Here is an 18342-nt window from a genome sequence, read left to right as displayed (position 1 = left end):
TAACATTGCATAAAATAAATACACACAAATGAATGCAATAGGAGCTAGAGATATAGCGTCAGTGGTGGAGCACTTGCCCAGCATGCACGAGGCCCTGAGGTTAATCCCCAGCACTGCAAAAAACAATAAAACAAAAACAAGACACACACACACAATTGAGGACAATAATACTGAGAAAATCTAAATAAGAATGTTGATATTAATGTTAATATCCCAATAATGTACCCCATTTGACAAGATGTTACATTGGTAGAAACTAAGTACAGGATATAAGGGATCTCTGTATTACCCCTTACAAAACTGCATAATGTACAATTAAATCAATAAAAATTTCCAAAAAATGGAACTGAAAAGAGAGCATGTGAAATATCATCTCATTCATGTAATGCGTATTTATTTGTGCATTGCACAGAGAACTGTACGAGAGGACAGTCACCAAAATGTCACCAGTTTTTAATGCATGTGGCCATTCTTGGGGTAACTAATCTCCTCTGAATCATTCCTCATTCTGGGTCCCATCACTGCTTCTCACATTTCCTGTGGCTGAGCTGCAGGCTCTCCATCAGCACACTGCCAGGACCCTCAGTAGCTCTCAGGTGGGACAGATGAAGGAGAGGAGCAAGTTCACTTCATTGCTTACAATGAGCTTCCTTGGGTGGATGTTGTCGGGCAGGGCCAGGCTAGAGGTCATTTCCCAAGCGTCCACAAAGGCCACACGGAGCCCAGCAAATGCAGCTCTCAGGAGCCGGTTCACTTGCAGGGTGAACCAGTCACTGCCATACACAGACTTATAGCCAGTGTTGGCCAGTTTGATGACCACAAGGGTACTGGGTTCCCGCTCCAGCAGGGCCATCACAGCTGCCCGAATCCCTGCCAGTCGTCTTGCAAAGATGGATGGAGGGAAGGTGGTGAAGTGGGCTCCCAGGCCCAGCACCACCACGGTGTGGGGGCCCCCGGCCAGGCCCTCCAGTTCCTTGGCCACAGAGTGTAGGGAGGCCACTGGTGTGCGTTGGGAGCGCAGGGGCCAGCTGTGGGCTCGCCAGTGCAGCACTATGCCCCGAGTGGTCTCCACGGCCATCAGGGGCCCCACCTGATATGTGGAATGTAGATCCACGGGTTTCAGGGCTGTTGGGAGGATGAGAGAGAAGTTTCCATAAGTTAACATATAACCGTGCGCCATATTATTTTACAAATAAAACTTCTAGCTCCCGCCTGCTTGCTTTATCAGACATAAGAATTCTGTTCCTCAATTCCAAAAGCTCTCCCTAACAGTACCAACACTCTCTATGGCATTTGACTTTCCTCTGCTGGCCAACCTCTTCCAGAAATGTTCTTCCCTTTTTCCTTCTGTAATAATATCCTGTCCCCTTGTTTCTACCTTTCTGGTCAATCCTTGTCCCTAATTATTGGCTTCTTATTTTCCCTGCACTTTATAAATAAAAGAATTCCCTAAATTCTATCCCTAGAATCAAATTTTATTTTTCTTTTAATCTATAATATGTTTTATTTACTATCTCTACTTTTAACATACTTTGTGCACTTCTAAACATCTAGAAAAACCAGATGTTTCAAATGAGGACTTATATTTATTCACAATGTACACAGTAGTGTTGTTGAATAAATGATAGACAGGTAGCAATATTTATATCTGAAAGCATCTAAATAAGATCATGCTGGCCTAGAATCTTTCTTTCTTTCATTTCTTCTCTCCTATGTCACAAGTGACAGAGGCACAAGTGTCACTCAGATGTAATGTTACAATTTCACTTCCTAAAGTTCTTTTCAGAGGACTCCCTTTCTATGAATTTTAACACAAAGTATACAAAAATGCATTAGCTTACTAACTCTACTTTTGTGACACATTGTCAATCTCTGCATATCCAGAGACTAGATATTATAAAACTAGGACTCCTTTGTTCAGTACATACATGATATATTCAGTACAGCAAAGTTAAATGAAATGCATGTTATAGGGCAGTGGTAAACTGGGATTTTCAAGCACAAGCTAACAAAACACCTTTTGTAACTTCTTCCCTCCCACCTCCCTCAACCCAGTGAATAAGTACTGACAAGATACCATTCAGAGGTGGTTTAAGAATTCCAAACACAGTATTTCCTACCAGTTTTTAAAAGCTATTTACCAGGCTGGGATTGTAGCTCAGTGGAAGAGTGCTTGTCTAGCAAGCGTGAGGCCCTGGGTTTGATCCTCAGCATCACATAAAGATAAATAATCAAAATAAAGGTAACATGTCCATCTAAAACTTAAAAATATATATATATTTTTAAAAAAGCTATTTACAAAAAGTTTTATTTTAACTTCTACTTTAAAACATATCAAGCACTATTAAAGATATAGAAGGATTAGATATTCCACATAAGAATGTTTCCACTATGCACACATCAGTGTAAATAAATTGCATACGTAGTAATGGTTATAATTTGATGTATCTTCTAGTATGACCATATCGTTCCTGACCCTTTCCCTCCTCCCTTTTTTCTGTCTACTCCCAGTTCAGTGGACAAGTACATGCATATGTAATGCTTAGAGATGGTTGAACAAATCATACCCAGCAGTCATTTACTGAAGTCAAGTTTTCCCATGAATTTAAACACAAAATGTAACAAACATGCTAATTTTACTACTTCTTCATGCACTGGAGACCTCTTTAATATCTAAAACTAAATGTTGCAAAATTGGGACTCATTTGCCCCTTATATACACTACATACACAGCAAAACAAAATGCACCATACATACAGGAAACTGATGCCTGAAAATGTCCAGGTATAAACATACTAACATATTACCATTTGCACTCACTTCCCTCTCACCTCCTCCACATCACTGAACAAGGACAGACGGTACTATACTGCTAACAGAGGTGGCTTAACAGCTCCATTCCCAAAAGACTATATTCCATATGAATTTTGGCAAAAAGATATTTACAAAATGATATTTTACTAACTCTACATTTCACATACATTGGGACCTCTAAAATACCTAGACAGACTAGATATTTCAGGTAATGACCAACGTGTCCACTATGTACAGGAGAGTGTTGCATAAACAATAGTTCTACCTTGAAGATGTCTTCAAAATAGGAGCACCCTTCACTAATCCTTATCAGAAGACATTCTTTCCTAAAAATTTTAACATAGAAACATACAACATTTGTTCACTAATTCTACTTTTGTCACACACTGCCAAGCACTTTAACATCTAGAAAGACTAGATATTGATTAGGACTTATTTGCCCTTTAAATACAGTATGTACACAGCAAAGTAAAACAAAACGCACAGACATAAGGATACTCTTGCCTCATTAAGCACACTGGCATGATGCTCTGGAGAACTAGGATGCCACGTGTATTACCCAACAGGGGTTTGGCTATTGCCCCCCAAAACATTTCATAAGAATTTTAACAAAGAAATTTATAAAATGCATTATATTTTGCCACTTCTACTTTTAACATACATCAAGCACTTTAGAACATCTAGAGCTAGCTTCTATTTCAGTGCCCAATCAAAAAAGTACTTAGCTTTGTCAACTGTATATACAGAATGAGGAATAAAAGGCATACACAAAACAATGGTTATAATAGGAAAAATATCTTTTACACATAACCAGTCGGCACAGGACCTTCTTCTCAAGGTCACAGTCTTCTCCATGTCCTCTAACCTTCTGAACAAATGTGGTCAAGTGTCGCTCCAGAGGTGTGACAGTCACTTCCAGAAGACACTTCTTGTTTGATATTTTTAAAACAAATGGACATTTCAAGACGTTATTTTCTGCCTCATAGCTCAGCAACCTCTACAACTAGAATGTCCAGATGTAGCCAAGGTTTTCAAAGGTTGGGGAGAAACTTGATGTTTAAATTTTGTTTTTTAATTGTAAGTGGACACAATGCCTTTATTTTGTTTATTTGTTTTCATGGGGTCCAAGGCTGGAACCCAGTGCCTCACACATGCAAAGCAAACTCAGGTCTTCTACAAACCTACAAACAGCTTTTGCAAAGGGCGGCGGCCACCTCCTATTGGTCATGTGCTTCTGCTCCTCTGCCTTTTCTCTCTTTGGTAGAATGAAGACCACCACCTGAGGGCCAAGGGCCGGTCCACCCGCGTCCTCTGGGCTTCGCTCACCTTCCAGGGCAGGTAATGCCGTCGTGGGCCTTGTCTGGATGGGGTGAGGGCCCTTGGACCCGTGCATAAACCAGCGCAAAGAGCCCTGACCTCCAGCTCCCGTGTCCATTGCGGGACCACGCTCTCCTGCGCTCTCCTTCCTGGCCCCCCAAGACCCTGCTGGCCTCGCCTGCCTCACAAGGCTGCCAGGGGGTCATCCAGCAGCAGGGAGAGGCTCGCTTTCCTTCCCAGCCTGGGCGCCTCCAGGGCAGTCTCAGGGTGTCTGCAGGGCAGAGGCCACAGCCTGTCCCCCAACACAAAACAGCCGCACTCTCTTTGCCATTGACCTTCCCTGGGGATTCGTTGCCACCTCTTCAGATTTTGTCTAAGATCTGATCCTTAGTAAGCTTCTATTTCAGGTGCCCAATCAACATTTTCAAAATTTGCTTTGTTGCCTTGAATGCAATATGGATAAAGGGAATCTAGCATCTCCACACAAATCTTAATTATGCATGGACACAATATCTTCATTTTGTTTATCTATTTTTATGTGGTGCTGAGGATCAAACCCAGTGCCTCTCATGTGCTAGGCAAGCTATCTGCCACTGAGTCACAACCCCAGCCCAATTCCAGCCCTTTTTATGTTATATTTGGAGACAGGGTCTCACATATTTGCCTAGGATCTCATGGTCCTCCTGCCTCAATCCCCTAATCTCTGGAATTACAGGTGTACCCCTAGGACAGATTTCCAATGTTTTATCAGTTGAGGACACTTTTCTGCATGATGAATATGCTAATTATCTCATTTATGAAGGTTGTTCCATGAGTGTGAATGTATGTCAAAATTTAAATATCTGCCACTCATGGTTTGTCAGTTAGACCTCAACTAGCTGTTTTGTTGTGGTGCTGGGGACTGAACCCAGGGCTTCCCGCAAGCTGGGCAAGTACTCTACCACTGAGCTGTATTCCCTGCCCTTTCTCAATTTTAAATTATTTTGAGACAGGATCTCGCTAGAACGCCCAGCCTGGCCTTGAACTTATTATCCTCTTGCTTCAGCCTCCCTAGTACCTGGAATCACAGGTGTATGCCACTGTGCCCAGTCCAATTCACTGTTTAAAATAAAAGGAAACCTCAAATTGGACTTGGTGACTACAGCGACAATGTGGCTAATTTCTAAACTTTGCAGGATACCAAGAAAGCGTCTGAGCTTCCTTTCTGAGATTGGCTATAATATTAGGTAGACTTTCCTCAAAACCATGGTAAACAAGTGCTACAATTAGCCTGATGACAATTTTGTGATCAAATTTATAAGGGGCTGGGTGGCCCATGCCTATAATTCCCAGTGGTTTGTAAGGCTAAGGAAAGAGGTTCTCAAGTTCAAAGCCAGGCTCAGCAAAATTGAGGTGCAAAGGTACTCAGTGAGACCCTGTCTCTCAATAAAATACAAAATAGGACTGGCAATGTGGCTCGGTGGTTGAGTTCCCCTGAGTTCAAACCCCAGTACCCCTCCCAGCAAATTTGTGAACTTTGTGTTTTTCTCACTTCAATAATCTTTGAGAGACTCACTGGGGATTTTACTTAGAAATTAAATGAGGACTCTTGGAATCACCACACACTGTTATTTGAAAGGTTGGTGCTCTCATTGGAGCTCCATGGTAACTAAACCAGGAAGACAGCCCAGTGATAACTCTGCCTTCCTCATTCACTCACCTTTCAGGAGCACCCAGCATCCTGCCCACCTCTCCACTAAGCACCACAGTTTCCTTCAAATCCCTCTCTGGTCACCTGTTTCTTCATGAGTCCCCATGTGTCACTCACAGGGCACTGTGTCACGTAGATATTCCCACCATTGCCGAAGCGTGGAGTCCCCCATCATGTGCACGATGTGGCCAGCCAGGCAGCCCAGGATGCTGTCAACAGTGGGGAAGGACTGGCCAGAGCAGGACAGGGAATGCCATACATCTTGGTGGTAGAAGCCAGAGGGCTTTGGGGCCAGAAGGCCAGGGCGGCACTTGGTCTGTGGGGATAGCACTATAGGAAGGAGAAAAGCAGAACAAAATAAAAAACAAAAAGAACCAACATTAACATCTAGAAGATGTCAGGTGCTCTTCTGTGTGCTTTACGTGTATCTTTTTCATTTACTCTTTGACAAAACCTATGACACACCATTCTTATATCTGGTGAGAGTAGGGACACTAGGACATGAAATGTTAAGCAATATGTGATCAAGATCAATGATTGGCAGTTCAAAAAATAATGAACAGAACTCCTATGTGATGCAACAATACCACTCCTGGGTATATACTAAAAGGAAGTGAAATCAGGATCTCAAAAAGATTATCCACAGTTTCACATTCATTGGAGCATTATTCACAATATCTAAGACACAGAAATAACTGAGTGTCTAGCAATGGATCAATGAGTAAAGAAAACAGGACACACATACAGAGTAATATTATCCATTCTTAAGAAAGGACATTCTGCTTTTTAGGACAACATGGATGAACTTGAAGGGCATTATACTAAGGGAAATAAGCCAGACAGTTGGGCCTGGTGGTGCTCACCTGTAAACCTAGCAACTTGGGAGGATGAGATAGGTGGCTTGCAAGATCGAGGCCAGCCTCGGCAATTTAGCAAGACCCTAAGTAGTTTAGTAAGACCCTGTTTCAAAATTTTAAAAAATAATAATAAAAGGGTTGGGGATGTAGCTCAGTGAAAAATGCCCCTTGGCTGAATTCCCTGTGTCCCCCGACACACACAAAAACAAAGAAGCCAGGCAGAGAAAGACAAATACCATATGATATCACCTATATGGAACCTAAAAATGAATTTTAAAAATAGAGTAGAATGAAGGTTGCCAGCGACTTGGGGAAAGGGCAAAATGGAAGATTTGGTTCAAAACGTACAAACTTGCATTTATAAGATCAATACATTCTAATGTATAGCATGGTGACAGTAAATCATAATTATCTATATTATATACTTGAAATTTGCTAAGAGATTAAGTGTCATGTTGTCCTTATCACTCTAAAAAAATAATAAAAATAAAACAACCAGGTAAACTATGTGAGACAATGGATGGGCCAAGTAACTCAATTGTGGGTGATTGCTTCTTAACCTGTACCTATACCACATCATCACATTGTATGCTTTAAAAACATGCATTTCATTAGTCAATTATTCCTTGGTATAGCTAGGAAAATGAAAAAGCAAAAAGAAAAGGAATGAAACCCTGCCATTTGTGAAAACGTGGTTGATCTCCAGAGATGTTGTGCTAAGTGAAATACGCCAAAGAAGGTCAAAGACCACTGGCTTCAATGACACAAGGGATCTAAACTATGAGACTCAAGAGGCAGACTGCAAAATGATGGTTGCCATGGGCGTAGGTGAAGAGAAAGCAGGAAGATGATGGAGAAAAGAGACAAAGTTTCTGTTTTACAGGATGAATAAGTCCAAGAGATCTACTCTACAACCCCGAGTCTATAGTGAACAATACTGTATTGCAGAATGAAAATTTGCTGGGAGGGAAAAATCTTATGCCAAGTGTTACATACACCATAACAGTAATAATAAACACAAGTGGCAGGAGGAAATTTTGGAAGGTAATGAATATATTTTTTAATGTGTATAGAGTATTTAATTAAAATATGCCTGGCTTGGTGGCACACGCCTGTAATCCCAGCAGCTCTGGAGGAAGATCCCGAGGGAGGAGGATCTCAAGTGCAAAGCCAGACTTAGCAACAGCAAGGCGCTATGTAACTCAGTGAGACCCTGTCTCTAAATAAAATACAAAATAGGACTGGGGAAGTGGCTCAGTGGTTAAGTGCCCCTGAGTTCAATCCCCAAGACCAAATAAATATATAAATAAATAAAATTTTTAAAAATATATCATATTTTCAGGAGGGTATTAAAGCATATATTTTCCTTTACTATAGAACATCTCTAGATAAACAGGGCATGAAATGGCACTCAATTCCCTGCCCCATTATAGTAATCTATATAGAACAATAGATGGAAAACACATCCTCAGTGTTCTGTATATTCCTAAAATTGCAGAATAAAAATTGAGCTCCTCGGTCACAAAGTAAGATTTTAAAGTCCAATTTACTCTCGATCTTCTCTTCATCAGTCCCATCACAATCTTAAAGTATAATTGCTAGAAGTCGAATATGTTTATGGTACAGATTGTGTTGATGGTTTCATGGGGTGTGTTTATGGCCAAAGGCATCTAGTTGTACACAGCATTTAGTATGTCAATCCATACCTCAATGAAGTGGTTTGAAATCAGAAAAACAGTGACTGGCAGGGATAGCATGTGAATCCAAGAAGCCTGGTGTCACAGTCCGTTCTGCTGACCCCTGTACTCCACCGCCCTGGAAGGGAGAGGCTAGCCTCTCGGTCAAGGAACAAAACCCATATAGGTCCATTATCAACCTCCACTCCCAGCATGACTCAGCCCCACTCACCCCGACTGATGTTTTCTGTGGTTGCTGGTCTGATCAGAATTGGAGCAACACCCTGAGGCAGCAGCTTGTCAGTCACCTTGCTGGAGAAACAGGGAGAGAGAGCTTTGTGGAGGGCCACCTGGTGAAATCTGGAGTTGCTAAAGGGATTTGATGATTGACTTGTCATTTCCCCTCTAATTCAAAAAAGGAATGAGAACATTCCAGTATAATTAGCACATTTATAATTTGGGACCATTATCAGGAGTCTCGGGGAGGGACTTTCTGCATTTCATCTACTCATTGGACTCTTGGCTTACTAATAGTCAAGGTGAGGAAAGACAACCAAGCCAGATCACAGAGTTTTCTTTTTCTATAAATGGAAATACACAGAATGCCAGGGATCACTTCCTGGCACTAAATTCTGGAAGGACAAAATCATTTCCTGGCACTAAATTCTGGAAGGACAGGGAGCAGAAGAATTTTTCATTGTTGTTACATGAACACTCAGACATTGGGGTCATACCTCTCCACTCTTTGAGTTGGGTTGTGCCTACTGATTTCCAAAGTTCAAAGGAGGTTGGGGGTTTGCTTTACAGTGCAGAAACCTAACAAAAATCCCCTTGGCCAGGCAAACAAGGTTAACACCAATGGGCACAAACCACATTCATACTGTGTACCTGTGATGTCACCTGATGGAAATATAATTTACTTCCACAATCTTCCTTCCTAAAATACACAATCCCAGTCTGATCATAAGCAAGAGACATCAGATATATTTCCATAGAGGGGAATCCCACAAGATAATTGATCAGCAAATAGTTTGGCAGTTTCTTGTAAAACTAAACATCTACCAATTGCACAACCAAGAAACTGCACTCAGGCATTTTGTTCCACAGATATGACAAAAGAATCTTTTTTTTTAACAAAAGAACCTGTATATAAATATTCATAGACGCTTTATTATGATAGTTAAAATCTGGAAACACCCCAATGTCCTTCAATGGGCAAATGGCTAAAAAACGTACACAGTGGCAAGAAAAAGGAATGAATTATCAATAGATGCAACAGCATGGATGGGTCTAGAGAACTTTGTGTTTGTGGAAAAAAATCTCAAATGACTGCATTACTGTCTGATTCCACTAATAGAACCATCTAGAAATGACAAAACTGTAGAGATAGAGAACAGAAAAGAGTTACCAGGTGATAAGAACAGGCACTGGGGAGTGGGAGAGCCTAGAAGGGAGAGCAGAAGGGTTTCCTTTTGGTGGAGAACATTTCTGAATCTTGATTGTAATGGTGGTTACACCAATTTATACGTATTGTGAATTTGTAGAGAAACACACACACACACACACACACACACACCCCTACATGGACCAGTCGACGGAAACTGAATGATTTTGTGGTCTGGTTAACAGAATTGTACCAAACTTATTTTCTGTTTTGATTTTGTTCTTCATATATGAAATGTTGCCATTGGGGGAAATTGGGCCAGAGGGTCAGATGATTCAATGTATTCTTTTTGCAACTTCTTGTGGGTCTATAGTTATTCACAATCAATGGTTAAAAATTAATAGATTAATCATTACAGGTTCCTCAGGCACACCCTCCATGCTCCTGCCCTCTTTCATACTGTTCCTCAAAAAGATGAAGTCACTATTATGAATTCAGTATTTATATTCTCATCCATATTTGATACAGTTGATACATGTTAATGAATTCAAAATACTAATTGGAATTGTTTGCAAGTTTTAAAACTTTAGCTATAATATGAATCTATCATTACTCATTATGTTTTCAAGATTTAGTAATGGTGTAACTAATGGTATTAACACCCCTACCAGTAGATATGAGATTTTCTACCACTACCCATCCTCATCACTCTTTGTTTTTCCAGATTAAAAGGTTTTGTCCATATAAAAATTAAAGACATTATATTTGGGAGTCAAGTGTGGTGGTGCATGCCTGTAATCCCAGCAACTTGAGAGGCTGGGGCAGGAAGATTGCAAGTTCAACACCAGCATCAGCAACTTAGTGTGGCCCTAAGCAACTTAGCAAGAACCTGACTCAAAATTTTAAAAAATTAAAAGGAACCCCCCAAAAAAAACATATTATATCTTGGTTTCATTGTAAATTTCCCTCATTGATTATGAGGATGAGTATATATTTTTTATTCACTATTCAAATCTTTCTTCCTTGATTTCTTATTTATATTGTTTCCTTATTGCTCTATTGGGCTATATAATATTTCTTATTGCTTTGTAATATTTCTTTACCTACTCCTAGTACTAATGTTATTATATCAATTAAATGTGTTATAGATATCATCTCCCAGATTTTAGTTTGACTTAATTAAGTTACTTTTTGTAAGGGAGAAGTATTTGATTTCTATGTAGCCCAATTTAACTATATTTTTCTTTGTGACACCATAATAGTATTTTCCTGATCCCAAATCAATTTACCAATAACATAAAACAAACCCAGAGACAAATATCCAGCATAGCATTGCCTTGAAATTTGTGAAGTGAAAACTGCTGTGTTATAAAGAAATATCATTGGGGCTGAGGTATAGCTCAGTGATAGAGCACATGCCTAGCATGCAAGAGGTCCTGGGTTCAATCTCTAACACCACAAAGAGAGAGAGGAAGCTGATCATAACCTATAAATCTACAAACTCAATATAATACATTTATGTCTGAAGCTATTAGATTAAGCCGACACAAAATATTAGTGAAGATATAAAAGTTGAGAATTTAAAACTTAACAAGTTAGATTAAATAAGGTCAGAATTCTTTCTGGAAAAATACAGAATGTAAATTACTTTCAGTGAAATGTGGCATCCAAAGAAAAAGCAGGAGTCACTGTGATTAAATACGTGTGCAGATATTTAGTAGATTTTTAATTTTAGGGGGTATTTTTTTCTTAATTTTTTATTGTTGGTTGTTCAAAACATTACATAGTTCTTGATATATCATATTTCACACTTTGATTCAAGTGGGTTATGAGCTCCCATTTTTACCCCATATACAGATTGCAGAATCACATCAGTTACACATCCATTGATTTACATATTGCCATACTAGTGTCTGTTGTGTTCTGCTGCCTTTCCTATCCTCTACTATCCCCCCCTCCCCTCCCCTCCCCTCTTCTCTCTCTGCCCCCTCTACTGTCATTCATTTGTCCCCCTTGTATTATTTTTCCCTTTCCCCTCACTTCCTCTTGTATGTACTTTTGTATAACCCTGAGGGTCTCCTTCCATTTCCATGCAATTTCCCTTCTCTCTCCCTTTCCCTCCCACCTCTCATCCCTGTTTAATGTTAATCTTCTTCTCATGCTCTTCGACCCTACTCTGTTCTTAGTTACTCTCCTTATATCAAAGAAGACATTTGGCATTTGTTTTTTAGGGATTGGCTAGCTTCACTTAGCATAATCTGTTCTAATGCAATCAATTTCCCTGCAAATTCTATGATTTTGTCATTTTTTAATGCAGAGTAGTACTCCATTGTGTATAAATGCCACATTTTTTTTATCCATTTGTCTATTGAAGGGCATCTAGGTTGGTTCCACAGTCTTGCTATTGTGAATTGTGCTGCTATGAACATCGATGTAGCAATGTCCCTGTAGCATGCTCTTTTTAGGTCTTTAGGGAATAGACCAAGAAGGGGAATAGCTGGGTCAAATGGTGGCTCCATTCCCAGCTTTCCAAGAAATCTCCATACTGCTTTCCAAATTGGCTGCACCAATTTGCAGCAATGTACAAGTGTACCCTTTTCCCCACATCCTCGCCAGCACTTGTTGTTGTTTGACTTCATAATGGCTGCCAATCTTACTGGAGTGAGATGGTATCTTAGGGTGGTTTTGATTTGCATTTCTCTGACTGCTAGAGATGGTGAGCATTTTTTCTTGTACTTGTTGATTGATTGTATGTCCTCCTCTGAGAAGTGTCTATTCAGGTCCTTGGCCCATTTGTTGATTGGGTTGTTTGTTATTTTATTGTCTAATTTTTTGAGTTCTTTGTATACTCTGGATATTAGGGCTCTATCTGAAGTGTGAGGAGTAAAGATTTGTTCCCAGGATGTAGTCTCCCTATTTACCTCTCTTATTGTTTCTTTTGCTGAGAAAAAACTTTTTAGTTTGAGTAAGTTTTAGGGGGTATTTTTAATTTTAGGGGTATTTCAACCCTAAACTCTCAAAATTCAAAAAATTTAAAAGTTAATAATTCACAAATCATTTACAAATTACACAAAAACTTTAAAAGTAATTTGTAAATAACTCATGAATTAAAGAGATAACGACTGTAGAAATTATAAAATATGTAAAACACAATAAAAATGAAGCCTCCATATGTAAAACTTTGGAGAATACAGCTAAAGCTGTACTCAGAGGGAAATTCATATCCCTGATCATTTTTACACAATAAAAGGAAGACTGAAATAGATGGTGTTAAGTGTTCTGAATCATGAAACTACAAGAAAGGAAATAAATTCTATAAGAAATTGAAGAAACCAATGTCAAAGATGCCACCCAAACTCATGAAAAAGAATGGCACACCTAGGTATTCACAACATATTTTGCTGAAAATAATTTAAAAATCTACTAAATATCTGCAGTAATGAACTCTTGGGTTGAAACAGAAATGAAAGCAAGAGCCTAGATAAATAAATGAAGCACTTCAGCTACTTTTGCCCTGAGATAAGTTGTGTTGTATTTAATACTTTGCCTCTTATCTACAGAAGTCCTCATTGAACGTCAAATCTAAGATCAATCAAAATCCTCTCTGAAGATACAGCCTGACCATGTACTATATGTCTGTCTAGCAATGTCTGTCACTTGGTAGTTGCCCAACAAGCTCATGTTGGAATTGAGTAGAAATAATTGCTGAGTGGTGCAAGCGGTGGAAGTGATGGAGGGCCACTGGATCACAGGAGTGAGTTTGGAAGGAAAGATGAGGCTTAAGGTTGGAATCCATATCCCAGATTCTGGGTTTCTTACCCTGCCAGCAGGGCGTCATCACGTGGTGTGGTCACCTTCAGGTAACTCCCGCCTGAGTGAGCAACCAAAGAGTTGCAGGGCAGAGTAGGGGGTTGAGCACAGAACCAGAGCTCACCAGAAACCACATCCCTGTACTGGCAGGTATGCCCTTTGGCCCCAGTTGAGTGAGGGTCAACATTGCAAATCACAGTCTCTTTAGCACCAGAACTACCCTGGAAATACCCCTTAAAGTTAACGGTGGCCCTCTTCTCTTTCCAGATTCTGCGCAGAACCCCAAGAGCCTCACTGGAGTGGATCAGCCGCACTTGCACCTGGGCCTTCCCAGCCCAGAGCAGAGGGAAGGACAATAGGTATGTGCCATTCTCCAGATCCTGGACATCCCCGGGGACCCCTGCTCTCAATTCTGGACCCAGCAATCTTGCCTGAAACAGATCCCCACCATGGGTCTTGGGCCTGCCCTGGTGGTCCCTGGCCACAAGGACAACCTCCAGGTAGCCTCCCAGGGCATAGGTGTCCTGAGCAGGACCCCTCAGGTGGTAGGTGGAGGTCATGGGGCTGGTGGAGGACAAAAAGTCCCCCCTATCTCCTGGGGTCAGAGGCCAATATAGAAGGTGAGTCAGGTTGGAGAGCTCCTGGGGGAGAGATTCCAAGAGGGAGGGTGATTCCACAGAGTTGGAGACATATTTAGAGACAGGCTGGGGTCCTGGAGCCCGATAGATGATGTTGTCAGTCCAGGACATCTTGAAATAGAACACCTGTGGGGAGAGAAAGAGGAATCTGTTGGTGGTTTCTACTTCTCTCATTTTCTTACTGGAAGGAGATTTCTATTCACCAAAGCTCAGTCACCTTTGCCAGGAAGGACCCAGGGCTTCTCCCTACCTGCATCATGCTGTCTGTCTCTAATAAACCTGGCACCCAAGTCACTACCACCTTTATTCAAAAGAAGCATCTCACGTTGCAAAGGTGAAGTTAGTTCAACTGTCTCCTTCCCTTAGCCTTCTTATTCCATCCACTGCCAACTCTCTCCCCGTATCCACCCACTCCCTGAATTATGAGCCAGCCTGGACCCAACTCTGAGATCTCTGATTTCCTCACTCTTCACAAATCCTGCTTCCTCCCCAGAGCCTGGTATTCTCAGTGACCTTCCTCTCCTTTCCCCTCTTTCTGCAATTCCCACCTCCAACCTACATTTCTAGTTGAAAGTCAAGGTGGGCAAACCCTTTACTCAATTTTCTTGAGGATTACAGAAGAACAAGGTGAGACCATCCCCTCAGTGAATGTCTCCCTCTACGGCATCGTGGGCAAATACCTAGTATTCTACTCCTTTGATACCTAGTTTTGTTAAACCCTCCTCCAATGGGGCAATTCCTTTTAAAATGTCCTGTTTGTTCACAATTGTAGCATGTTCTTGGCCTGGCATCTAAAGCCTGTTTTACTGCAGCTGCCACAATTTGCCCTTGTTCATTAATGTCTCTGGCATCTAAAGCCTGTTTTACTGCAGCTGCCACGACTTGCTCTTGTTCATTAATGTCTCTACATAATTTAATATATGTGTTTAAATCTTCATGTTTCCATGGTCTAATGATATCTCTGCACCAACGATTCGCTTGCTCATAAGCCAGGTGTTTTAGTAATGGCATTGCTTGTTCTGTATTCCCAAAAACTCTGGTAGCTGTTTGAATAAGCCTATCTACAAATTCAGCATAAGGTTCATTAGCTCCTTGTATTACCTTAGATAATTGACCTTGTAAACCTCCATGTCCTTGTAAAGTCTTCCATGCCTTAATTGCATCTGCAGCAATTTGTGCGTATACGCCAGGATCATATGCAATTTGTTGCTGCTGATCCTCATAAGGTCCCTTTCCTAACAACATATCTAGATTTCTCTGAGGATAACCAGCTGCTGCATTTCGCCTAGCCGTCTCCTTGCAAAATTCCTCATTGGCAACCTTCCATAACAGGTATTGTCCTCCATTTAGCACAGCTTTACACATATTAGCCCAATCTGCTGGCGTCATGTTCAAGTTGTTAATGGATTCGACCAAGCTTACAGTGAAGGGTGCTTGAGGACCATAGGTTGTTACAGCCTCTTTTCGCTGCTTCACTGTTTTGAAATTTAAAACTTGGTAAAATCGCTGCCCTCCTGCCTCAAATACAGGGCATGTAAGTATTTGAGATCTTGTCTCAGGATCCCAACTATCAACTGCGGGGGTTGGGGGCCTCCCAGCATATGGAGGTGGCGCTGTTGGTTGGACACTTACGCCCTCTGGTGATAGAAAGGTATTAGTAGCAGTCTCCTGTAGAGGTGGTGCTGTTGGTTGGACACTTACACCATCTGGTGATAGAAAGGTGTTAGTAGCAGTCTCCTGTTGTAACTTTCCCCCTGATGGCTTTTTCTGTTTTACACTTTCTTTCTCTGTCTGACTAGCTTGAGAGGCCTTCTCTTTTACTTGAATGTTTTCCTCTGTCTGACTAACTTGAGAGACCTTCTCTTTTACTTGAATCATTATGTTTTCTCCTTCCTTTACCATTGTCTGAACTGAAGGCTTTGGACTAAGCAAACAAGATATGAACGTCCACAATGGCAATGTGCCAACTGGCAGAGTCCCTGGGCTTTTCTTTTCTATTCTTTCTAAATCTTCACCATGATGCTTCCATTGTGATATATTTAACAACTCCTCCTTAAAAAGCCATGGGCTACATTTTTGTATTGTATCAACGTATGCCCTGACTGCTCTTGATTTTACTGGGATGCCTCCTTCCTCTAACAATTTACTTAACACTCTTTCAGTTTGTTTTTTACTAATTTCTGATCCCATATTTCTACTATAATACAACCCAACAAGATGACGCCAAACAAAACCGAGACAGAATGAAATAAAAAGGGAACAACAAAAAGTCATTATAGCCTTTCTATCCTCCTGACATGTGCATCCGTCCTTTCTCCCTATCTGTTCCTCAGACGTAAATAGTTTTTCCTCAGATGTGAGCGGTTTTTCTTCCGTCTCACTCATCTCCAGGGACAGGCAACTTAAAACAAAAGTGAAGCAAAATAAAAGAGGAATCTTAAAATGGCTACCCATCCTCTCGCCCTGCCCTCAGGGGCGAGCGGTTTCACTTACCCTCAGTCGCTCCCCGTGCGAGCCACCAAAAGGTGTTGGAAACTGAGCCATGGTTCTGTTACTTTTGCCTTGCTAATTGGGGCCATATCTGTGCAGACCTTAGCATCATCTCTCGTCAAGAATGGCCAAAACATTGGCCATTACAACAAGCCACTCAAATGCTTCGAGGCCTAGGAGTGGCGACTAATCCCCATAGAAGTGCAATGGTATTAGATTGGAAGGATCCTGAAGGATGTGAAGGAACTATACAGCCATATGTATTGGATCATCTTCCCGTAAATTTATGGGGACGAGATGTCCTAGATCAATTAGGTTTGACATTAACAAATAACATCAACCAAAATGCACCCACTATTATGACTAGACAAGGTTTTAGGAAAGGAAAAAGATTAGAAAAACAAGAACAAGGTATAGCAGCACCAATACAAATAGATCAAGGAACAGACAGACATGGGTTGGATTTTCAGAAAGGGCCACTGAGACAATAAAAATTACTTGGAAATCAGAAAGACCAGTATGGGTTCCTCAGTGGCCCCTGACTAAAGAAAAGATACAAGCAGCCCATGACCTGGTCAAACAACAATTAGCAGAAGGACATATACAACCTTCTGTATCTCCCCATAATACTCCCATTTTTGTCATCAAAAAGAAATCTGGTAAATGGAGATTATTGCAAGATTTAAGAGCCATTAATAATGAGATGGTTATTATGGGACCTGCTCAATCAGGGATTCCTCAGTTGTCTGCTTTGCCAAAAACCTGGTATGTTTTAGTTATAGATATTAAAGATTGTTTTTTTTCAATTCCAATTCATCCTGAGGATAGTCCACGTTTTGCATTTACTATCCCTGCACTGAATCATGAAGGTCCTGATCAGAGATATGAATGGAAAGTACTCCCTCAAGGGATGGCTAACAGCCCAACTATGTGTCAAATTTATGTTAACAAAGTAATCCAGCCACTTAGAAATCAAAATCCTGAACTACAAATATTTCACTATATGGATGATGTATTATTAGCACACAAAGATAAAAACACATTGCTAGAATGTTATGCCACACTTACAAACTTATTAAAAAATTATAATCTAGAGATAGCAATAGATAAAGTACAATTAAATTTTCCAATTAATTATTTAGGAGTTCTATTATCCTCAACCATGGTCCGTCCACCAAAAATTCAAATATGAGTAGATCAACTCAAATCACTTAATGACTTTCAAAAGTTATTAGGAGACATAAATTGGATAAGGCCTTATTTAGGTATACCAACAGGAGAGTTGGGACCTTTATTTGATATCCTAAAAGGTCCATCAGATCCAAATTCACCCCGAATGTTAACGCCTGAAGCAAGAAAGGCATTAAAAATCATTGAAACATATATGGAAAATATGCATTTGGATAGAATTGATATAAGTTTGCCTTTATTATTTATTGTACTACCAACAAAAAATATTCCTACAGGAGTATTTTGGCAAGAAGGTCCATTATTGTGGATACATTTATCTTATTCTCCTAACACTATTCTTACTAGGTATCCTGAGGCTGTAGGACAATTAATACTCAAAGGAATAAAAGCAGCAAAGGGAGTGTTTGGAATTTCTCCCAATAAAATTATTACTCCATATACTATGAATCAAATTGATGAGTTAGCTAATGAGTTA

At 40.5% G+C, this 18342-nt stretch overlaps 1 protein-coding gene across 1 annotated transcript; it reads right to left on the bottom strand.

The window, feature by feature from the left end:
- Nucleotides 1-584: 584 nt before the first annotated feature.
- Nucleotides 585-14445, bottom strand: LOC124102185 (NXPE family member 3-like). Its single transcript, XM_046458374.2, has 5 exons — nt 14437-14445; nt 13558-14312; nt 8587-8666; nt 5939-6151; nt 585-1125 (listed from the first exon to the last, which is right to left on the bottom strand). Exons 1-5 carry the CDS (start codon nt 14443-14445, stop codon nt 593-595), a joined length of 1590 nt encoding a protein of 529 aa, XP_046314330.1. The 3' UTR covers nt 585-592.
- Nucleotides 14446-18342: the final 3897 nt, after the last annotated feature.

The sequence above is a fragment of the Marmota monax genome, unplaced genomic scaffold (assembly GCF_021218885.2).
Source record: "Marmota monax isolate L192 unplaced genomic scaffold, Marmota_monax_Labrador192_F-V1.1 WCK01_AAM20220418_F8-fsc01454, whole genome shotgun sequence".
Lineage (NCBI taxonomy): Eukaryota > Metazoa > Chordata > Mammalia > Rodentia > Sciuridae > Marmota > Marmota monax.
The sequence above is the reverse complement of the archived record's forward strand: the minus strand, read 5'-3'. Positions and strand labels throughout refer to the sequence as shown.